This window comes from Moschus berezovskii, chromosome 18 (assembly GCF_049115385.1).
Source record: "Moschus berezovskii isolate FMDL1 chromosome 18, NW_MosBer_1.0, whole genome shotgun sequence".
NCBI lineage: Eukaryota > Metazoa > Chordata > Mammalia > Artiodactyla > Moschidae > Moschus > Moschus berezovskii.
The window spans coordinates 5705069-5729554 of record NC_142477.1 but is presented as its reverse complement, the minus strand read 5'-3'; the positions used below and the strand labels follow the sequence as shown (position 1 = coordinate 5729554).

Below are 24486 nucleotides of genomic sequence, written 5' to 3'. Positions count from 1 at the left end.
TGCCTCTCGTGAGGAGGAAATCAGCGTGGCGTCCACTCTGGTCCTAGACAGGTGAGGAAGGATGGGGCCCGCAGAGCAGCCCAGCGCCCAGAGTCTGCAAGAAGGGGCGACGCCGGAGCCGTCCCGCAGCCGCCCAGACAGTCTGCAAGGAGAGGGGCGAACGCCGGAGCCGTCCCGCAGCCGCCCAGACAGTCTGCAAGGAGAAGGGGCGAACGCCGGAGCCGTCCCGCAGCCGCCCGGACAGTCTGCAAGGAGAGGGGCGAACGCCGGAGCCGTCCCGCAGCCGCCCAGACAGTCTGCAAGGAGAGGGGCGAACGCCGGAGCCGTCCCACAGCCGCCCAGACAGTCTGCAAGGAGAAGGGGCGAACGCCGGAGCCGTCCCGCAGCCGCCCAGACAGTCTGCAAGGAGAAGGGGCGAACGCCGGAGCCGTCCCGCAGCCGCCCAGACAGTCTGCAAGGAGAAGGGGCGAACGCCGGAGCCGTCCCGCAGCCGCCCAGGACAGTCTGCAAGGAGAAGGGGCGAACGCCGGAGCCATCCCGCAGCCGCCCAGACAGTCTGCAAGAAGGGGCGAACGCCGGAGCCGTCCCGCAGCCGCCCAGACAGTCTGCAAGAAGGGGCCAACGCCGGAGCCATCCCACAGCCGCCCAGGACAGTCTGCAAGGAGAAGGGGCGAACGCCGGAGCCGTCCCGCAGCCGCCCAGGAGTGCAGCCGCCAAGAGCCATGCCCAGCAGGGCAGTGCTGGAGTCGAGACTCTGCCCAGGGCCCCCTGTGCCTCAGGTGCAAGTCTGTAATTCTCTTGGTGTAAAAGAGGAACTCGGGTGCTCCTGGCATCATCCACCTGCCTGCAGGCTCACCCGCCACACCCACTGCATGGCCTGCTGGCAAGTCTGCTCCCGGGAGGCCTGACCTTGAGCTCAGGCATCTGAAACCTGGTGGCTTCTGGGCAGGTCTGCAAGGTCATCACTGGTGAGGTGGTGGCAAGAAGCAGTAAGTCCCTGACAACAGTTCAGCGTTTTTATTGAGCAACAGATTGGGAAGTGTGCACATGGCGGGGCGGGGGTGTTGGGTTGCTTTCTGACGCACAACCATCTGAGGCCGGGGTCACACCGGCTACTTGAGGAGCTTGGCCACGTTGAGGCTGGGAACCACAATATCCTTGAAAATGGGCACGTAGTCGGGACTGGCTTGGGCCGGGCCCTGCTCCAGTGTCTCGATGATGGTCTGCTTCATGTCCCGGCTGGCGTCCCCCCGCATGGCCAGCAGTGCCCCGATGTGGTCGTCCCTGGGGGCGAGGGGGCGTCAGGGTGCAGCCGCAGGGGAGCCCCTCCCTCCCTTCCCCACTAGCACGCAGGTGGGCCGGGAGACAGCACAGGATGAGCATCCAGAAACCTGTCTGCTTGGCTACCTTCCCCCGCAGCACACCACACCTGGGGATGCCCGGCACCGTGACTCAAGCCCCTCACGGTCGTCTCTGAAGCACGCTCTGCCCAGGTCGCCATCTGTAGGCCTCAGGGTCCTCACAGAAGCTCAGAGCTGCCACACTCCCCCCACCCTACCCCACCGCCACCCCCCACCGAGGGGGCTCCCACCTAACAGCTGGGACCCGCCCCCTCCCCAGCAACTTCAGGGGAGACTCTGCTGGTACCTGATGTCCGGGTACTTGCTGACCAGAGTTGAGACTTCCAGGTAGAGCAGAGAAGGGTCCGTGAGCTTAATGACCTCTGCGACAGCGACGATGGTGTCACAGTAGCTATCCATGTCCTCCCCAAAACCCTGTGACACGGTAGGGCGCTGAGCGGTGAATGCACCTGGGGCTCCGCCCAGCGCGCCCACCTCTTTCACGGCAACCCCTCAGGACTCGCTCCCCAGAGAGGGCTGAGGCGGCGGCGGGGGGCAGCCCGGGCCCTCCGACGGACGAGGACACTAAGCGCCCGGCGGGCGGGTCCCCCCAGGAAGAGACGGCGCACTCACGGAAGCCAGCTTGCGGAAGAGGAAGCGCAGTTGCTCGGCCTCGCGCACCATGCGCTCCGCGCCGTCCTTGCGCTCCTCGGCGCTGCGGAAGGAGATGCGCTTCTGCATGACGGCCCGCAGGTACTCCTGCACCGCGCGCCGGTGCGCCTCGGCGATCATCCGCTGCGGACGGGGCGCGGTCAGCCTTCCCAGCTCAGTGACACGATTTCAGTGTCTACAAACTGAGCTCTTCTGAGGCTTTCTTACAAACTCGAATTTAACAAGGCAGCAAGTTCACCGTGTTTCACGCCTGGGAAAAGGGCAGGCGCGGCAGCCACGGGGCTGCAGCCTGAAGCTGGCGCCTCCCGGTGCCCTGCAGCTCAGGCCCATCCTAGAATAAAGCGCCCGCGGGGGCACCTGCCTGCAGCCTCGCCCAACATGTTCTGGGCACAAATCCGCTGCCGAGTGCTTCCTGTGGGGGCAAGGCGGTGGGCAGCAGCTGGGCCTGCCTGACTGAGACCCCTGCGGGGGCTCGCGGGCCTCCCAGGGGGCACTGGGGCTGGTCTCCTCGCCCTGCCGGGCCTACACACACCTCTGAGCCTCTCAGCTCAGGGGGAGTGTGGGCCTGGTGGGAGGGCTGGGCCCCTCCCACATCACACCCCTGCTCAGAGGGCTCCTCAACACTGCTCTCTGCAGACAGCACGACTCTGGGAGCACTTTGGAGAAGGCCGTGGTTCTCTCCGGAGCCCACCCTCAGAGACAGACCGACCCCAGGCAGTCACCTGTGAACATGTGAGCACGGAAGTGCTGACATGACACACAGCATCAGGGCCCCGAGAAGAGACATAAGCCCCTTCCACCAGGGAAGCTGGGAAGCTCCTTCCCTGCAATGAAGTGAGGAGTACCCCAAGGGCCCCAAACAAGACAAAACGAGATGGTGCCCAGCCGCTCAGGGACCTGGGTAAGGCCAGGCTCTCAGCAGAGCAGATGATCCCACAGGAGAGGGCGAGCCACAAGTCCAGGCTGAGGACTTTACACGTCACTGTCAAAGTACAGAAGGTTCAAAAAAAAAATAAAAGCGGGAACCAAAAACTGTACATGCAACAAGAAATTCGAAACTGAATGAAATGGTCACCCCTCTAACCACCAGAAGCTCCCGACACTGAGACAGGACCAGCAGGGTACGGGCTCCCCTCAAGGTCCAGTGGTTAAGACTCCTCGCTCCCAGCACAGGGGCCCTGGGTTAGATTCTTGGTCGGGGAACTAAGATCCCACATGCTGCAGCTAAACACAGGCAACTACTGAGTGTGCACACTCTAGAGCCCTCAAGCCATAGTAAAGACCCAGGGCAGCCTAAATAAAAAAAAAAAAAAAACCAAAACACCAGGTTCTCCCTGCATCTCTGATGGCAGAGTTAGAATTTAAACTTTCAAATTCAAAACTTTCAGAATTTAAACTTTCAAGGGGCAAAGATGCCCCTTCCTAGGGGTCCCAGCCAGGGCAGCAAGACAAGAAGATACAAAAACATGAGGAAAAGACAGGAAACCGCAGGGTGATGCTGCTCACAGATGCAACAACTGTTTCCACGGAGCCCTGAGAGGACCTGGAGACCCGCCTGTAGGTGTCTGGGTCTGAGTTCCCTGTATCGAAACACTCGTGCTTCCGTAAGGCAGAAACAGAAACCCTGATTTTAAAGCAACAATGGCAAAACCACCCAAGGCCCTGACGATTATCCCTGAGCTTCCCCAGTGGCTGTCTGACCCCTGAATGGGGACGGGGGTGTTTCACGGGGCCTGGAGGGACCAGTGAGCCCTGTGCTGAGCACCACCCGCCAGGCCAAGACCACAGACGTGCAGCAGGCACTGCCACTCCCCGGCCTCTCATCAGAGATGTGGCCGGAGCCCCACCCTCCCTTGGCACGGTCCCTGCTGAGCAGGCCCTGCCGCCACGGGGCTCTGGGACTGCAGCCATGCCGGTGTGGCCATGGGCAGCATGGTGGACGCCCCGTCACCTCCACGCCCTTCACCTTCAGACACCAGTGTTTCCAACCTGCTTGGGACATAAAACCAGCCCTGCATTCTCACCCTGAGCACTAATGACACCAGAGTCTACAGGAGATGCCTGGGGACTGACAGCACATGGGGCCCCATGCTCTTACTTTTCTGTACGGCTTCTTAATTTTGGCAAAATCGTTGAAATAGTCTTCCACAGTGACACAGATGATGTCTACAGCGTTTGACCCTGACAGCCACTTCTTTGTCATGAGTTCATTGAGATGTTGCTGGAAGCAGAAACCACAGAAAACACCCTCGTGAGGGCCTGTCATGGGGAGCGGGGTGCCAAGAGCTCACCTGCACACGCCTGCCTGATGCTGTGATCACAACCGCCACACTCGTGCAGGAGCTCTGCACACACACGCACTACCCACACGAGGCTTACACTACACCCGACGGAGGCATCTGCACGTCAATGTCTCACCTGAACTGACTGCATCTGTTTATCGAGTGGACGCTCTGTAACTCACGTCCTCAATTCTGACGGACATTTAAAATGCCTCATTTTTCAATGACAAAGAAGGCTGTGGTGAATCTGTATGTTTCTGCAGGTGAAATTCCCAAAACCAGAACTGCTCAGTCAAAAGGTAGCAACTGCAACCCTCACGACTGCTGCCTCCAACAGTCATACCAACTGCCCCCAAACCGCACCTATCTCCAGCACTGCAGAGAACACAAGAGTCTCTTTTTCTCCTCAAGCCCTATCACTGTGTGGTAGAAATGTTCTTAATCCATGCCATCCCGGTAAGCAACAAAAACACCGTTTTAATCTACTTTTCTTAGAAGATCAGTAAGACTGGGCATTCTGTCTCCTACTCAGGACGTAGATTACTCCCTCTCCTGTGAAATATTACTCATGTCCTTTGTCCGTTTCTCTATTATGTTGCCTTTTTAAACAGTTCGTTTGTTTTCTAACCATTTTTGAGACAGACATCATGAAATATCCGGCCCCACTCCTCCCTGCAGGACCCAAGACGTCATGACTCTGCTTTTCAGTATATCCTCATTCCTGCCACCCCTACATAACATGAGCCATTTCCATGTTTCTAACTAAACTCGCGTGCTTGTCACACTGCATGCCTCTGAAGTAACCTGCCTGGGCCTCACTCCTGACTGCGCGCCGTGCTCGGCTCAGTCCAGAACGTGCCAGTGACCACCACCAGCTCCCATCCCGAAACCGACGGACACTTCCTGGAAGCGTGTCTATGCGATGCTGTGTTAGGAGGGCCCAGTGCGGGGTGGGGGAGAGGGCGCCCACCTCCAGGTCCAGGAAGACTTCCTCCAGCAGGCTGCCGCAGCCCTCTTTGGCAATGGTGTCCAAAACCCCATCCATGCTCGGCTGGCTCAGAGACACGCCTTCTTCCGCCTCGTGCTTCAGATACTTCCTTTTTAAACTGACTATGGATTCTCTGCAGGAGACGCAGGGTGCGTGAGGCGGGCGCGGGCCCGGCCGCCCCGCCCGCCCGCCGCCTGCCCCGCCCGCCCGCCGGCGCGGCTCACTTGAAGGTCTGGCAGTTGTTGACGACGGCGACCATGTACTGCACGTAGCAGTGCGGGTGCTGCCGGTCCCGCAGGTGCTCGTCCCTGTACAGCTGTGCCTCCTCCCTGTACCTGCGGACACGGCGCAGTCAGCACGGCGCAGCCGGCACCACGCCCAGCAGAAAGTCCCGTCACTAGTACCTCAGTGGGGGCTCAGAGTGAAAGGCTGGGGTGGGGGGGCGACCCACGCTAACAGTAGCTCATCAATTAAAATAGATTATAGAAATATTCTGAAACGTTTGTAACTAGGAAAGTATTATTTTATCTGACATGTAACTCGCCTAGAAACTCATACAGTAGTGTTGGGAATATGATCAACTGTTAGATAAAATGTCCTTTTCTGAAACTTTCCCCAAAGAAGTCAAACTAAAAATCCATCAGACTTTAAGATGTCAGGAGCAGAACCTGAGATGATCGCACACTTCCCTTCTGAACGTTTTCTGGAGATTTTCAGACAGACACAGCAGCAGAACACAGCACACCTGCGCATCTGTGTGCATTTTCAGAGGGTTTTCAGGAAGGAGCAAACTGAAAACTGGTGATTAAAGGGGAGTAATTCAGCATTAACTCCACTGTTCTGCCCAAAGCATGGCTCAGTTAACCATACAGCTTAGGCTGACGAGGAGAATGTCTACTTCACAGAAGAATCCCAACAAGACGCCCAACTCAGGGCACGACTCTCACAGGTGGAGGCCAATGGGGACTCTGTGCAGGGCCGGGTTGTTGGCCACCGGGGTACCGGGGCAGGAGTGCGGAGGACACGGGCCTGCTGCGTTCCGGCCCAGCAGTGAGGAGACACAGAGGGGCCTCAGCCTTTAGAGTCAGTGTCTGGTCCGGGGCAGACGGCAGTCTGAGGCCCAGTGGGAGAGCCCTGGGTGCTGGACAGGAGGGTGTGTGGTCTCCACGGGCCAGGGGCCCAGGGAACAGGCCGTCCACTGACCTGGCCTGGATCTACAACTGTGTGAGCAGGCAGGTCCGACACCAGTGGGGACCCCAAACGCAGCACGGTGCCGCAGGGGGCCAGCGGCCGCTCGTGGCTGTCGTGTGCGAGTCAACGGCACTGAGGTCAGGGCAGGCAAGCAGGTGAGCCACGCCACAGGGTCTGGTGTCCACACTCAAGCACGGCTGACCCCTGAAGAACGTGGGTTTGAACCACACAGGTTCACAGCCACGTGCATTTTTTCAGTCACTGTGCCCACTGCCCAGCGGGAGCCAAGGCTGGCTGAAGCTGCAGACTTGGATCCACGGGCAGGATGGCCGCCTGGGAGGTGCTCTGTGGACCCACAGCTGTAGCGGGGGTCCGCCCTCCAGGGCCTGCATCTTGCTCCGAGTCAACCATACTTCAGCACAACCCAGGGAGAGGAACTAAACGAGGCCCAGGGTGACTTTAAACGGACAGTTCTGAAGCTGGGCAGTGGGCGAAGCTCCTGTGTCACTCTGCTTCTGCCTGTGTCTGAAAATTTCCTTCGTGAACAGTTCAGAGGTGGGGGCATCCCTGTGAGTTACTGGTCTTTGAGTACCTTCTTTTCTTCTGAAGGAAGGTGGCCTCCCCAGCCCCCCAGGAAACTGGACACCAGGAAGGCAGCCTGGAGGAGGCCCCCCGCTCTACCCCGGCAGGAGTTCCAGCCCCCCTCCCCCCACTCAGGGCCCCCACACCCGGGACCAAAGGGGGTACACCTGTGCAAAAGGCAGATAGTAAGACAGGGTGTGAGTTCTAAATAACAGAAGAAGCTGACTATGATGAGTCCAGCCTTAAATTCTTTTTTAATACTAGCCAGACTAAGATCAACACAGTTTAGCTTTTCATTAAAAAAAAAAAAAAAAATACACTTTATAATTAGCACACTGGTAAGAATACATACCTACTTAAGAAAGAATTCATTTGCTGAAGACACAAATCTAGTACCTTTGTTTTCAAATCTTCACTTATCTGAGCAGCAACTTGAAGGTTCTGCTCGAACATCTAAAAATTGGAGAACTTATGAACTTTGATATAAAGTCACGAGGATACAAGTTTCCCATATGAGTCCCCCAGAAGTTAACTGGTAGTTAGGACAATCGAAATTCAGAGAAAAAAATGAAGCCACTTGAAAAATAACAAAGTTAATTCGACAAAACACACAAAACTTTCTCAGCAGGTTGAAAAAAAAAACCCAGTGAACCATTTCCTATCACCTACAGACAGGTTGGCCTCTCCAGGGGAAACACACGTTCTCACGGGAGATGGGGGCCGGGGGCCGGGGTAGCTGAAGTCACATGGGGACCGGTCCTGGCAAGCGGGTTCCTTATGAAGAACTGGAAGAATACACCCTGGAGCAAGGGCACCAGATGAGGACAGGTGGGGAAGGACCAGAAGGCAGAGCATACCCCTGTCATCACAGGACGTCAGTGTCCAAATAAGGAGAGGGTGGGCCCAACACGCCAGGGACCTACAAGTCCACCCAGGGCCCACCCAGGGCCCAGCTCCGTGTTTCAGCAGCAGAGTGTGTGAGCATGGCCAGCAACTTCTGAAAGGAGACTGAACAGGCCAGGAGGAGGCAGGCAAGCACACTCGAGGACACAGCAGGCGTCAAAAAGCAGACTGACCGTAAGAGCGCACGATTACCCTAAAAACCCACAGGACTCCCCCAAAGTACATCAGATTAGACTCGCCTAGGCAGTGTTTTTGAAGATGAACCTTGGCCAGGAAGTAAGCACCAGACACATAGCATATAATTACTGGGTTGGCCAAAACGTTTGTCTGGTTTTTTCCATAAGATGGCTCTAAGAGCACTTAGCTGCCTTTAATTTCATTCAAAACAATTCTGTTAGACTATCCAGACAGCTTCAGATCAACGTGCATTTCTTCTTTTTTAAAAATCCATGAATTTTTGTGAAGCCATTTTAACACTGAAAATGGAAGAAAAAAGTAATTTTTTGGCATATTTTATGTTTTACTACTTCAAAAGAAGTAAAAACACAATTGAAAGGCAAAAAGATTTGTGCAGATATATGGCAAAGGTGTTGTGACGGATCGAACAGGAAGTGGTTTGCGAAGTTTCATGCTGGAGATTTCTCACTCCACAGTGGGGCAGACCAGCTGAAGTTAACAGCAATCATATCGAGACATTAACTGCGAACAATCAATGTTCTACCACATGGGAGACAGCCAACATATTCAAAATATCCAAATAAAGCACTGAAAATCATTTGCACCAGACTGGTTATGTTCGTCACCTCGATGATTGGGTGCCATGTGATTCAAATGAAGAAAACCTTCCTGACTATATATCCACATACTATGTAACAAAAACGTTTCATTGTTAAAACGAATTGTGACAGATGGTAAAAAGTGGATCCTACACAATAATATGCAACAGATGAGATCCTGTGGCTAGCGGAATGAACCACCACTAACCAAAGGCCAGTCTTCATCCAAAGAAGCAATGTTGTGTATATGGTGGGACTGGAAGGGAGTCTTCTATTATGAGCTCCTTCTGGAAACCAAACAATCCCAACAAGTACTGCTCCCAATTAGACCAAATGAAAGCAGCACTCGATGAAAAGTGTCAGGAATTAGTCAACAGAAAATGCATCATCTTCCATCAGCACAATATAAACCCACATGTTCCTCTGATGACCAGGCAAAAAGCGTTACAGCCTGGATGGGAAGTTCTGATTCATCTGCTGTGTTCACCAGACAATGCACCTTCAGAGTGCCATTTATTTCAGTCTGTATAAAATTCTTTCAGTGGAAACAATTTCAGTTCTCTGGAAGACTATAAAAAGAAATGGAATAGCTCTTTGCTCAAAAAGATAAAAATTTCTGGGAAGATGGGATTATGAAGTTGCCTGGATATACGGCAGAAGGTAGTGGAACAGTGAATACCTTGATTAATAAAGTTCTTGGTGAAAATGAAAAATGTGTTATTTAAAAGTTGAAAAACTTTTTGGCCAATCCAATAGTTCCTAGTTTGAAATAAAAAACCACTAGGAACACAGAAGATGTAAGGTTTTGCGACCATGGGCAAAACTACTTGGCAGGCCTGACCCCTGGCTCCCCAGCTCTGGAGGGAAAAAGGCTCTCCCTGAGGTCAGCATGCAACTATGTATGTGTGAAGCCCCTCAAGGCCCCACAGTGGGTGGGGAGTGGTGTGGTGTGTGCGTGTGAGAGGCCCCTTGAGGCCCCATGGGGGGTGGGGTGTGGGGGGTGTGTGTGTGTGTGTGTGTGTGTGAGAGGCCCCTTGTGTGTGAGTGTGTGAGTGTGTGTGTGAGAGGCCCCGCGGCCGCTCACCTGGAACACGATGGCGGGCAGAGTCGTCTGATAGTAGCCGTCCTGGTCGGCTTCGGGCTCCGTCTCCTTCACCCAGTCCTTCCTGTCCGTCTCCAGGGCCTTCCGCAGCCAGGCAATGATGTTGGACTGAGCCACAGGGAGGACAGGGCCAGCCGTGGAGTCGACACCCCATCTCGGGGGAGCAGCTGCAGAGCAGCCTGCCTGCCGCCCCTCTCCCTGGACCCCGAGGGATTGGGAGGCGCTCCGACCCGCCCACCCACCTCCTGCTCCTGGCTCAGCGCTGGAGGCGGGCAGGCCCCCTACGCATCCAGGCGGCCGGTCTCAGCCCAGGGGACAGACAGGTCCATCCTCCAGCGGAGCAGGTTTTGACCAGTCCAGAAGGGGCCACCCTCCCTCCGCCCCGGCTCCGTGTGGGACCAACTGCGACTCACGGTCAGAGTGGACATGTAGGTGTCAAGCAACGCAGCGACCACGTCTGCAGAGAGCAAAGGCTCCAGGAGGGCCACGTCCACCTCGGGGGCCAACTCCGCATTCCCCATCATCTCCATGCTGCATCAAAGAGGGGCGAGACAGACAGACTGACCACCAGGGAGGCGGGAGGATGAGACAGACTGACCACCAGGGAGGCGGGAACCCCTCGGCAGGGCTGCTCCCGGGCCGGGGCTCGCTCAGCTCCAGGACTGGAGCGAGGCAGCCCCCTCCCACCCCGTCTGCCCCGAGGCTGGAGGGGAGGTCCGTCTGCCCCCTATGGCACCCTGGGGACGCGCAGGGCCCAACAGGCAGGAGGCCCTGGGAGCCAAGGAACGAGCCCTGGGTTTAGACGCGAGGCGTGGGTGCTAACCCTGATGCTCCTGTGAGAGGATGGGGCCCAGAGTGGGCACCACCTGACGTCTGCACTCCAGCCCAGGAGGCCGGAGTGTGGACCGAGTGCTGGGAAAGAGCTTTCACAAAAAAATATGAAAGCAAGGTATGAGGCTGGGTTCCCAGAAGGCCAGGGCTGACTGCTCTGATGACTCCTTAAGCACAGGTCCAGAATGACAACCCTAGGTATTAACAGCATCCAACACCTGTAAGGAACCCCAGGTCTTCCTGCGTGAAAAAGTACCTCATGACATTCTGCAAACAGCCAAAGATCATTTACGGTCTAGACTATTTCTGCCCCAAGAACCTTAATTCTGCATGAACATGTTTCTACTGTGGAATCAGCCCAACGTTTCCCTTGAGAAAGTCCAACCCAACAGAACATGATGAGCAACAGGAGGCCGCCTATGACAGAAGAGTGCTTAACACGTGGTAAGAGAGAAACAAGGTAAGACCTAGCCCACGCTGGCCACACCAGTGCACACTCCGCAGTCTGGCGGCTCGAGCACGGCGGGGGCCCAGACTCCAGACTCAAGCCCTACTCCCCACCAGCCAGCCGACTGACCCTGGGCACAGTCCCCTCAGAGCGAAGGAAACGGTAAGAGGCCTTCCTCGGGAGTGACCCACGGGCCTGTGTGCTGGGGATGGCTGTGATGGGCAGCCGGCACACAGGGAGCTCGGAGGCCCCAGCCCAGCCCAGCTGCTGCAAGGGCATCAGCCACAACCAACAGACGTTTTCTTTCTCTTCACATTTTCCTGTACTGAAATGGACACACGGACACGTTCTTTACTATAAGCAGTTGCCAAACAACAAACAAAACACAAACCAAAGAAATCCCCAAACCAGGTTTCCATGGTGGTTAAGAATCTCCCTTGCAATGCAGGGGACACTGGTTCAACCCCTGATCTGGGAAGATGCCACATGCCGTGGAACAACTAAGTCTGCACGCCACAACTGCTGAAGCTCGCACCCCTAGCCTCCGTGCTCCGCAACAGCAGGAGCCACGATGGTGAGAAGCCCGTGTGTCTGAACTAAAGACAAGCCCCCACCTGCTGCACCTGGAGAAAGCTCGCACACAACAAAGACCCAGCACAGTCAAACAAACAAAAGCAACTGAAATTTAAAACTAACTAAATTTTAATTAATAAAATTAAAATTTATCAATTAATAAAGTACTTAAAAAAATCCCCAAACCTTACTACTAAAACAAGAGGTTCAATTTCTACACATTAGCGACAAGACAGGCTAGGGTAAACTGTGCTTCCCTCTCACTAGCTAACCTTAAACACTCTGAGAACACTCCACCACCGCCTTGTTCTTCAAGTCCAACCTCAAAATAATGTTGGCACACAGTGGCTCACAGCCCCTTCATGGAGTGATAAAACCTCAAGGCCGAAGAGCAAAAGGATGGCTGATTCTCTGTGCACGCAAGGGAGAAGAAACGAGACTCGGGTTGTCAAAGCCCGTGAGAGCGACTGGGGCCCCTTCAGCAGCCACGAAGCTGGCAGGTCACAGAGCCTCTGGGTTAGATGGCCGACACCTCCTGCGGTCACCCCGGGGCACAGGCAATGCTGAGCTGCTCACCACTGTCCAGGCACAAGAGCCCCTCAAGCACAGGAGCCTTTGCACGACCCAACCCTGGGTCACAGGCAGCCCAGGAAGGAGACGCGTCTGCCAGAGGCAAGGCCTGCGGGTGCCAGGCGCCCGCCCTGGGCCAAGGACCCAGCAGCCGTGCAGACTGCCAGCGGCCTACGGAACAGGAAACGCCGGGTGTGGAGGGGGAGTTACCTGGTGTAAGTGTTCAAAACCCAGGTCAGCAGGCTGACAATCTCGTTCGCTTCCAGGGCCTCCTCCGCGAGGTCCTGCATGCGCGCGCTCAGGGCCTGGTGGTAGGTGTGCAGCAGGCTCTGGAAGATCTCATAGTGTGGCGGGAAGCACTGGGCCAGCAGGTTCTTGGCGACGATGAGGTCGTCCAGCACGTACTTCCGTATAATCTCCAGGTGGCGCACAAGCCACATCTTGTCCGACTCCCTGGTGTCCGCCTGCGTGCCCTCGATCCTAGTGGTCACTGTTCTGTCCAGGATGGTGAACATCTTCTCCTTCCAGTTCTTGGGTCTCCCGGGAGGCACGAAGCCAGTTTGCTTTTTCCGGTCAAGTATGCGCCGGTCAATCTTCTCTTCCCTTTCGATGATCCTGACGACAGAGACGAGCAAGGTGGGGTCGCGGCGCACGGTGACCAGCGCCCTCTGCAGCACCATCCACAGCTGCTTGGCCAGCTCGTCGGACAGCCCCTGTGTGCTCCCGAAGTAGCTGTGGATGAGCGTCATGTCACGCGTGTTCCCACTGTCCATGCGGTACTGCTCGTACATCAGCCCATCCCGGGAGCACTCCAGATCCATCAGCTTCCGGTGAGCCTGCAGCAGCTCCCCGTGCTCTATGAGGTCCTGTGTCTCCCTCACGATCTCGGGCACTGGGGGGAAGGCAAAGACGGCACCATGAAACACCAACGCGGGGCAGCACGGGGTGCCAGGCCGACGGCGGGCAAGGGCAGCCAGGAAACCGCCCCCACTCGACAACCACCACACGCACAGGACTCGGGTGAGGGGCCACACACTGCAGGGCAGTGGAGGCCACTGAAGGCTCACAACTTCCAGGGAAAGGCATGGACAGTATTTCAGCTCTCGGCACAGTAGAAAAGCAGAAATTGAATGCAAATGACCACGAGAGGCACAGCCTCAGAAAGACCTGAGAAGACTTTAAGTTTACATGCCAGCCTGGTCCTCAACAGAGACATAGCCTACAACAGTCAAAACAGCAAAAATAATAAATAAAACCAGCACACCCAGGCAAAGACATCTGACTTCCAGAGTCACGTGTTAATTAGATTCAAATGTCCACTGCTCAACAACAGCACAAGGCAAACAAAGATGGAGGAGAGAAGAGAGATTCAGAGGAAAAAAACCCAAAAAACAAAGCATCCCTGAGAAGGACTAGACAGTGGACCAGGCAAGGACGCTACGATGAGCTCTTCACCACACTCAGAGAACTGCAGGCAAACGTGGAGAACAGGGTAACTGGACGAGAACTCCACTTCAGATCTGAGTGAGCGAGGATGAGTCAGCTAACGTGAAGACGGGACAGAGGGAGTGACCAGTCACGAGGCTAAAAGGAGACAAACCAGAGAAGGGAGAGCAGAGCCTCAGGGCCTGAGCGTCACCACCGGGCTGCAAACGTGAAGACAGGACAGAGGGAGTGACCAGTCACGAGGCTAAAAGGAGACAAACCAGGGAAGGGAGAGCAGAGCCTCAGGGCCTGAGCGTCACCACCGGGCTGCAAACGTGAAGACGGGACAGAGGGAGTGACCAGTCACGAGGCTAAAAGGAGACAAACCAGAGAAGGGAGAGCAGAGCCTCAGGGCCTGAGCGTCACCACCGGGCTGGCCCGAGGGCACACGCGGGAGCCCGTGGGGGAGGGGGCGGGCGGGCGGGCACCCTGCCTCCCAGGGGCCGCGCTTACCAGCCGAAGGTCTGCAGCGGCATCAGTGCATCAAGCACGCTGCAGCGGCCCTGCATCAAGCACGCTGCAGCGGCCCTGCATCAAGCACGGTGCAGCGGCCCTGCATCAAGCACGCTGCAGCGGCCCTGCATCAAGCACGCTGCAGCGGCATCAGTGCATCAAGCACGCTTCAGCGGCCCTGCATCAAGCACGCTTCAGTGGCATCAGTGCATCAAGCACGCTTCAGCGGCCCTGCATCAAGCACGCTGCAGCGGCCCTGCATCAAGCACGCTTCAGCGGCATCAGTGCATCAAGCACGCTTCAGCGGCCCTGCATCAAGCACGCTGCAGTGGCCCTGCATCAAGCACGCTTCAGCGGCATCAGTGCATCAAGCACGCTTCAGCGGCATCAGTGCATCAAGCACGCTTCAGCGGCCCTGCATCAAGCACGCTTCAGCGGCCCTGCATCAAGCACGCTTCAGCGGCATCAGTGCATCAAGCACGCTTCAGCGGCATCAGTGCATCAAGCACGCTTCAGCGGACCTGCATCAAGCACGCTTCAGCGGCATCAGTGCATCAAGCACGCTTCAGCGGCCCTGCATCAAGCACGCTTCAGCGGCATCAGTGCATCAAGCACGCTTCAGCGGCCCTGCATCAAGCACGCTTCAGCGGCCCTGCATCAAGCACGCTTCAGTGGCATCAGTGCATCTAGCACGCTTCAGCGGCCCTGCATCAAGCACGCTGCAGTGGCCCTGCATCAAGCACGCTTCAGCGGCATCAGTGCATCAAGCACGCTTCAGCAGCCCTGCATCAAGCACGCTTCAGCGGCCCTGCATCAAGCACGCTTCAGCGGCATCAGTGCATCAAGACGCTTCAGTGGCATCAGTGCATCAAGCACGCTTCAGCGGCCCTGTATCAAGCACGCTTCAGCGGCATCAGTGCATCAAGCACGCTTCAGCGGCCCTGCATCAAGCACGCTTCAGCGGCATCAGTGCATCAAACACGCTGCAGCGGCCCTGCATCAAGCACGCTTCAGTGGCATCAGTGCATCAAGCACGCTTCAGCGGCATCAGTGCATCAAGCACGCTTCAGCGGCCCTGCATCAAGCACGCTTCAGCGGCATCAGTGCATCAAGCACGCTGCAGCGGCCCTGCATCAAGCACGCTTCAGCGGCATCAGTGCATCAAGCACGCTTCAGCGGCCCTGCATCAAGCACACTTCAGCGGCATCAGTGCATCAAGCACGCTTCAGCGGCCCTGCATCAAGCACGCTTCAGCGGCCCTGCATCAAGCACGCTTCAGTGGCATCAGTGCATCAAGCACGCTTCAGCGGCCCTGCATCAAGCACGCTGCAGCGGCCCTGCATCAAGCACGCTTCAGCGGCATCAGTGCATCAAGCACGCTTCAGCGGCCCTGCATCAAGCACGCTTCAGCGGCATCAGTGCATCAAGCACGCTTCAGCGGCATCAGTGCATCAAGCACGCTTCAGCGGCCCTGCATCAAGCACGCTTCAGCGGCATCAGTGCATCAAGCACGCTTCAGCGGCATCAGTGCATCAAGCACGCTTCAGCGGCCCTGCATCAAGCACGCTTCAGCGGCATCAGTGCATCAAGCACGCTTCAGCGGCCCTGCATCAAGCACGCTCCAGCGGCATCAGTGCATCAAGCACGCTTCAGCGGCCCTGCATCAAGCACGCTCCAGCGGCATCAGTGCGTCAAGCACGCTCCAGCGGCATCAGTGCGTCAAGCACGCTGCAGCGGCATCAGTGCATCAAGCACGCTGCAGCGGCATCAGTGCATCAAGCACGCTTCAGCGGCATCAGTGCATCAAGCACGCTTCAGCGGCCCTGCATCAAGCACGCTCCAGCGGCATCAGTGCGTCAAGCACGCTCCAGCGGCATCAGTGCGTCAAGCACGCTGCAGCGGCATCAGTGCGTCAAGCACGCTGCAGCGGCATCAGTGCGTCAAGCACGCTGCAGCGGCATCAGTGCGTCAAGCACGCTGCAGCGGCATCAGTGCGTCAAGCACGCTGCAGCGGCATCAGTGCGTCAAGCACGCTTCAGCGGCCCTGCATCAAGCACGCTGCAGCGGCATCAGTGCGTCAAGCACGCTGCAGCGGCATCAGTGCGTCAAGCACGCTCCAGCGGCATCAGTGCGTCAAGCACGCTCCAGCGGCATCAGTGCGTCAAGCACGCTCCACCGGCATCAGTGCGTCAAGCACGCTTCAGCGGCATCAGTGCGTCAAGCACGCTGCAGCGGCATCAGTGCATCAAGCACGCTTCAGCGGCCCTGCATCAAGCACGCTTCAGCGGCCCTGCATCAAGCACGCTTCAGCGGCCCTGCATCAAGCACGCTCCAGCGGCATCAGTGCGTCAAGCACGCTTCAGCGGCCCTGCATCAAGCACGCTTCAGCGGCATCAGTGCATCAAGCACGCTTCAGCGGCCCTGCATCAAGCACGCTGCAGCGGCATCAGTGCATCAAGCACGCTGCAGCGGCATCAGTGCGTCAAGCACGCTTCAGCGGCCCTGCGTCAAGCACGCTTCAGCGGCATCAGTGCGTCAAGCACGCTTCAGCGGCATCAGTGCGTCAAGCACGCTTCAGCGGCATCAGTGCCTCAAGCATGCTTCCTGGCACCACTTTCCCAACACCATTCGCTCCCTTCACGTCTCTGTGTCACACTTTCTTCTTGTATTCTCTTAAAGCGCGTCACAGTTACATGATGTTCCATCTGAGAGCAGAACACGCTCCCCTCTCACGCGCTCACAGAACGCTCTCCAGGAGAGAGCACGTGTGCCGGCGAAGGCCCTGCATTCACGCCCACTCTCTGTGACCCTATGGCCCGCAGCCCGCCAGGGTCCTCCGTCCATGGGATTCTCCAGGCAAGAACACCGGAGTGGGTTGCCATGCCCTCCTCCAGGGCGTCTTCCGACCCAGGGCTCAAGCCCACGTCTCTAACGTCTTTCACACTGGTCGGCGGGTTCTTTACCACTCGCGCCACCTAGTGGGTCACTGATAAAGTTAAGAAAACTGAAACAGCACCAAGTATCTTTTCTGACCAGAAGGTTATGAGATTAGAAATAAATTACAGAAAAAACTGCAAAAAACATAAACACATGGTGGCTAAGCAACATGTTACTAAATAACTAAGAAATCACTGAGGAAATTAAAAAATACATAGAAACAAATAATGACAAAAACATAACAACCCAAACCTAAGGGATGCAGCAAAAGCACTTCTAAGAGGGAGGTTTGTAGTAATTCAACCCTACCTCAAGAATCGAGAAAAATCTTAAACAAACAACCTAACCTCACACCTAAACCAACTGGAGAAAGAATAAACAAGACCCAAAGTTATCAGAGAAAAGAAATTATAAAAATTAAAGAAGTAAAAGAAATGAAGAAAAAAATAGCAAAAGTCAACGAAACTAAAAGCTAGTTCTTTGAGAAGACAAACAAAATTGATAAACCTTTAGCCAGGATCATCAGGGGAAAAAGGGAGAGGATTCAAATAAAAGAATTAGAAATGAAAATGGAGAAATTATTAATACAACTGACACTGCAGAAATACAAAGATCATAAGAGACTACTGTCACCAATTATACGTCAATAAAACGCACTCCAGAAGTGAACAAACTCAGAAAGGTTGAGCCTTCTACGACTGAGCCAAGAAGTAGATGACAGAAACAGACCACTCGTAAGTGATGAAACTGAAACTATAATTAAAAATCTTTCAGCAAACGAAAGTCCAGAACCAGACAGCCTCACAGGCAAATTCTACCAAACATCTAGAGAAGAGCTAACACTCATCCTTCTCAAACCCGTCCAAAAAATTGCAGAGGGAGGAACACTTTCAAATTCATTCTATGAAGCCATCATCACCCTGATAGCAAAACCAAAGTTTAACAAAAAAAAAATTACAGACCACTATCACTGATAAACATAGATGCAAAAATCCTCAACAAAATATTAGCAAATAGAACCCTACAATACATCAGAAGCGTCACACACCGTGGCCGAGTGGGAGCTGTCTCCATCCTCAACAAAATACTAGCAAACAGAATCCCACAATGCATCAGGAGCATCACACACCGTGACCCAGTGGGAGCTGTCTCCAGGCAAAGATTCCTCAATATATGCAAACCAATCGATGCCATGCGCCATAGGAACAAAGTAAAGAATAAAACTCTATGATCCTCTCAACAGATGCAGAAAAAGCTTCTGACAAAATTCTAAACCCACTGAAGATAAAGACTCCAGAAGGCGGGCAAAGAGGGAACCTACCTCAACATAGTAAAGACCATATACAACAAACCCACAGCAACCATCATTCTCCAAGGTGGAAACACTGAAAGCATTTCCTCTAGGAACAAGACAAGGGTGCCCACTCTCACCACTATTATTCAACACAATTCTCGAAGTCCTAGCCAGGGCAATCAGAGAAGAAAAAGAAATAGAAAGAATCCAAATTGGAAAAGAAGACGTAAAACCGTCACTGTTTGCAGATGACATAATACTATTATATTCATAGAATATCCTAAAGATGCCACCAATCAGAGCTAATCAATGAATTTGGTAAAATTGCAGCATACAAAATTAATGAACAGAAATCTCTTGAATTATTAAGGAAACAATCCCATTTATCATTTTATCCAAAGAACAAAACACATATGAATAAACCAATCCAAGGAGACAGAAAAAAGAAAGGCAACAAGGCAAAGTGGCTGTCTGAGGAGCCCTTACAAACAGCTGAGATAAGAAGAGACGCGAACGGCAAAGGAGAAAAGGAAAGAAATACCCAACTGAATGCCGAGTCCCAAAGAGCCAAGAGACAGAAGAAAGCCTTAAGTGAACAACGCAAAAAAAATAGAAGAAAACAACAGAATGGGATTTAGTGATCTCTTCAAGAAAACTGGAGATACCAAGGGAACACTTCATGCAAAGATGGGCACAACAAAGGACAGAAGCAAACTGGATTAAGAAGAGGTGGCAAGAATACAAAGAACTGTACAAAAAAGGTCTTAATGACCTGGATAACAATGATGGTGTGGTCATTCACCGAGAGCTAGACATCCTGGAATGTGAAGTCAAATGGGCCTTAGGAAGCATCACTAAACAATGCTAGTGGAGGTGATGGAATTCCAGCTGAGCTACTGCAAATCCTAAAAGATGATGCTGTGAAAGTGCTGCCCTCCATTTGCCAACAAATTTGGAAAACTCAACAGTGGCCACAGGACTGGAAAAGGTCAGTTTTCATTCTAATTCTAAAGAAGGGCAATGCCAAAAAATGTTCAAATTACCAAATAATTGCACTCATTTCACATGCTAGTAAAATAATGCTCAAAATCCTTCAAGCTAGGCTTCAGTATAATGTAAACCAAGAACTTCAAGATGTTCAAGCTGGATTTAGAAAAGGCAGAGGAACCAGAGATCAAATTGGCAACATCTGTTGGATCATAGAGAAAGCAAGAGAATTCCAAAAGAACATCTACTTCTTCACCGACTATGCCAAAGCCTTTGACTGTGGAACACAACAATCTGGGGAAAATCCTTCAAGAAATGGAAATACCAGACCTCCTTACCTGTCTCCTGAGAAACCAGTGTGCAGGTCATGAAGCAACAGTTAGAACTGGACATGGAACAACGGACTGGTTCAAAATTGGGAAAGGAGTACATCGAGGCTGCATATTGTCACCCTGCTTATTTAACTTCTATGCAGAGCACATCATGTAAAATGCCAGTCTGGATGAAGCACAATCTGGAATCAAGATTGCCAGGAGAAATATAAAACACCTCAGATACGCAGATGACACCGCCCTTATTGCAGAAAGTGAAAAGGAACCGAGAAGCCTCTTGACGAAAGTGAAAGAGGAGAGAGAAAAAGCAGGCTTAAAACTCAACATTCAAAAAATAAGTTCATGGCACCTGGTCGCATCACTTCATGGCAAATAGATGGGGAAACAGTGGAAACAGTGACAAATTTTATTTTTCTGGGCTCTAAAATCAAGGCAGATGGTGACCGCACCAACGAAATTAAAAGACACTTGCTCCTTGGAAGAAAAGCTATGACAAACCTAAACAGTGTATTAAAAAGCAGAGACATCACTTTGCCAACAAAGTCCCGTCTAGTCAAAGCTGTGGCTTTCCAGAAGTAACGTGTATGGATGTGAGGGCTGGGCCTTAAAGAAGGCTGACGCAGGAGAGCTGAAGCTTTGCTGGAAAAGACTCTTGAGCACCCCCTGGGCTGCAGAGGGGCTTTCCTGCTGGCTCAGATGGTAAAGAACCTACAATGCAAGAGACCCAGGTTCGATCCCTGGGCCAGGAAGATCCTCTGGAGGAGGAAATGGCAACCCTTTCCAGTATTCTTGCCTGGGAAATTCCATGGACAGAGGAGCCTGGTGGGCTACAGTCCATGGGGGTTACAAAAAGTTGAACAAGATTGAGCAACTGACACTGTTTCCACTGTTTCCCCATCTATTTCCCATGAAGTGATAGGACCAGATGCCATGATCTTCGTTTTCTGAATGTTGAGCTTCAAGCCAACCTTTTCACTCTCCTCTTTCACTTTCATCAAAAGGCCTTTGAGTTCCTCTTCACTTTCTGCCATAAGGGTGGTATCATCTGCATATCTGAGGTTATTGATATTTCTCCTGGAAATCTTGATTCCAGCTTGTGCTTCTTCCAGCCCAGCGTTCCTCATGATGTACTCTGCATAGAAGTTAAATAAGCAGGATGACAATATACAACCTTGACATACTCCTTTTCCTATTTGGAACCAGTCTGTTGTTCCATGTCCAGTTCTAACTGTTGCTTCCTGACCTGCATACAGGTTTCTCAAGAGGCAGGTCAGGTGGTCTGGGATTCCCATCTCTTTTAGAATGTTCCACAGTTTATTGTGATCCACACAGTCAAAGGTTTTGGCATAGTCAATGAAGCAGAAATAGATGTTTTTCTGGAACTCTCTTGCTTTCTCCATGATCCAGTGGATGTGGGCAATTTGATCTCTGGTGCCTCTGCCTTTTCTAAAACCTGCTTGAACATCTGGAAGTTCATGGTTCACATATTGCTGAAGCCTGGCTTGGAGAATTTTGAGCATGACTTTACCAGCGTGTGAGATGAGTGCAATTGTGCGGTAGTTTGAGCATTCTTTGGCATTCCCTTTCTTTGGGATTGGAATGAAGACTGACCTTTTCCAGTCCTGTGGCCACTGCTGAGTTTTCCAAATTTGCTGGCATATTGAGTGCAGCACTTTCACAGCATCATCTTTCAGGATTTGAAATAGCTCAATTGGAATTCCATCACTTCCACTAGCTTTGTTTGTAGTGATGCTCTCTAAGGCCCACTTGACTTCACATTCCAAGATGTCTGGTTCCAGGTGAGTGATCACGCCATTGTGATTATCTTCATCGTGAAGATCTTTTTTGTACAGTTCTTCTGTGTATTCTTGCCACCTCTTCTTAATATCGTCTGCTTCTGTCAGGTCCATACCATTTCTGTCCTTTATCGAGCCCTTTTTTGCATGAAATGTTCCCTTGATATCTTTAATTTTCTTGAAAAGATCTCTTGTTTTTCCTATTGCAGCCATGAAATTAAAAGACGCTTGCTCCTTGGAAGGAAAGTTATGACCAGCCTAGATAGCATATTAAAAAGCAGAGACATTACTTTGCCAACCAAGGTCCGTCTAGTCAAGGCTATGGTTTTTCCAGTGGTCATGTATGGATGTGAGAGTTGGACTGTGAAGAAAGCTGATCGCCAAAGAATGGATGCTTTTGAACTGTGGTGCTGGAGAAGACTCTTGAGAGTCCCTTGTACTGCAAGGAAATCCAACCAGTCCATTCTAAAAGAGATCAATCCTGGGTGTTCATTGGAAGGACTTATGCTAAAGCTGAAACTCCAATACTTTGGACACCTCATGCGATGAGCTGACTCACTGGAAAAGAGTCTGATGCTGGGAGGGATTGGGGGTAGGAGGAGACGGGAAAGGCAGAGAATGAGATGGCTGGATGGCATCACCGACTCGATGGACATGGGTTTGAGTGAACTCCGGGAGTTGGTGATGGACAGGGAGGCCTGGCGTGCTGTGGTTCATGGGGTTGCAAAGAGTCGGACACGACTAAGCGACTGAACTGAACTGAACTGAGCAACTAGTCACGGTGGGTTGACTGCAAGGAGATCGAACCAGTCAATCCTAAATAAATCAGCTCAGACTATTCACTGGAAGGATTGACACTGAAGCTCCAATACTCTGGCCACCTGATAGGAAGAGCTAACTCACTGGAAAAGACCCCGATTCTAGGAAAAACTGAGGGCAGGAGGAGAAGAGGGTGACAGAGGAGAAAATGCCTGATAGCATCATTGACTCAAAGGACATGAGTTTGAGCAAACTCCAGGAGACAGTGAAGGACAGGGAAGCCTGGCGTGCTGCAATCCAGGGCAGCAAAGAGTCGGACACCACTTAGCAACTGAACAAGAATGACAATAAGGAGACGAACGATCTGTACGCAGAAAACTGTTAGGACAGTGGTGAAAGATATCAAGACGGCACAAACAGATGCAGAGATACGCCGTGTTCCTGGACGGGAAGAATCAATACTGTGAGGATGACTCTACTACCTGGAGCAGCGCAGAGTCAGTGCAGCCCCAGCACATCAGCCGGTGAGCGTCACAGAAGCAGCGAAAGAGCCTGCAGGCTTCCTCCAGACACAGTGGTGGTGCAGAGCCCAGCTGCCAAGGCAGGCGAAAAGGAAGAGATACGGGTTCAATCCCTGGGGCTGGAAGACGCAAATTACAGCTATACTGGCAAATTACAGCCGTAAACACTTATATTAAAAAGGAAGAAAGACTTCATATCAACAACCTAACTTCACAACCTAAGGAACCAGAAAAAGAATAAGGTAAACTCTCACCTATAATGGAAAAGAATATGAAAAAGAACAGAATACACATACATACATGTGTGTAACTAAACCACTTTGCTGTGTACCAGAAACTAACACAACATTGTAAGTCAACTATAGTTTTTTTTAATATTCTCCCAATCCCGAAGAAAGGCAATGCCAAAGAATGTTCAAACTACCACACAATTGCACTCACATCACACGGTAGCAAAGTAATGCTCAAAATTCTTCAAGCCACACCTCAACAGTATGTGAACCAAGAACTTCCAGATGTTCAAGCTGGGTTTAGAAAAGGCAGAGATCAAATTGCCAACATCCGCTGGATCACTGAAAACGCAAGAGTTCCACAAAAATACCTACTTCTGCTTTACTGACTATGCCAAAGCCTTTGACTGTGTGGATCACAACAAACGGTAGAAAATTCTTCAAGAGATGGGAATAGCAGACCACCTGACCTGCCTCCTGAGAAATCTGTATGCAGGTCAGGAAACAACAGTTAGAACTGGACATGGAACAACAGACTGGTTCCAAATCGGAAAAGGAGTACATCAAGGCTGTATACTGTCACCCTGCTTATTTAACTTATATGCAGAGTACATCATGCAAAATGTCGGACTGGTTGAAGCACAAGCTGGAATTAAGATGGTCGGGAGAAATATCAATAACCTCAGATACGCAGATGACACCACACTTTTGGTAGAAAGCAAAGAAGAACTAAAGAGCCTCTTGATGAAAGTTAAAGAGGAGAGTGAAAAAGCTGGCTTAAAACTCAACATTCAAAAAACAGAGATCTTGGCATCTGGTCTCATCACTTCATGGCAAATAGATGGGGAAACAATGAAAACAGTGACAGACCTTATTTTCTTTGGATCCAAAATCACTGCAGATGGTGACTGTAGCCGTGAAATTAAAAGACACTTGCTGCTTGGAAGAAAAGCTATGACCAACCTACAGAGAATATTAAAAAGCAGAGACATTTGCCAACAAAGGTCCATCTAGTCAAGGCTATAGTTTTTCCAGTATGGATGTGACAGTTGGACCACAAAGAAAGCTGAGCACCAAAGAACTGATGCTTTTGAACTGTGGTGTTGGAGAAGACTCTCGAGAATCCCTCGGAATGCAAAGAGATCAAACCAGTCAAACCAAAAGGAAATCAGTCCTGAATATGCATTAGAAAAGACCCTGATGCTGGAAAAGACTGAAGGCAATAGAAGAGAACGACAGAGGATGAGATGGTTGGATGGCATCACTGACCGGATGGACATGAGTTTGAGTAAACTCCGGGAGTTGGTGATGGACAGGGAGACCTGGAGTGCTGCAGTCCATGGGGTCACAAAGAGTCAGACACGACTGAGCGACTGAAGTGAACTGAAAGGAAAGAAAGCTAAACCTAAAGCTATCAAAAGAAATGAAATAAGA

The 24486-nt window shown here is 52.4% G+C and overlaps 1 protein-coding gene across 1 annotated transcript in view; it reads right to left on the bottom strand.

Moving 5' to 3' along the window:
- Positions 1 to 628: 628 nt before the first annotated feature.
- EXOC3 (exocyst complex component 3) overlaps positions 629 to 24486 on the bottom strand; it is a 31583-nt gene continuing 7725 nt past the window's right edge. The window contains exons 4-13 of the mRNA XM_055422330.2: positions 12469 to 13150; positions 10250 to 10367; positions 9819 to 9944; positions 7408 to 7508; positions 5507 to 5617; positions 5265 to 5415; positions 4111 to 4233; positions 1974 to 2135; positions 1648 to 1775; positions 629 to 1284 (exon numbers count right to left, since the gene is read on the bottom strand). Coding sequence (XP_055278305.1) covers positions 1113 to 1284; positions 1648 to 1775; positions 1974 to 2135; positions 4111 to 4233; positions 5265 to 5415; positions 5507 to 5617; positions 7408 to 7508; positions 9819 to 9944; positions 10250 to 10367; positions 12469 to 13150 — 1874 coding nt within the window. The 3' untranslated portion in view covers positions 629 to 1112. The remainder of the gene's footprint in view (positions 1285 to 1647; positions 1776 to 1973; positions 2136 to 4110; positions 4234 to 5264; positions 5416 to 5506; positions 5618 to 7407; positions 7509 to 9818; positions 9945 to 10249; positions 10368 to 12468; positions 13151 to 24486) is intronic.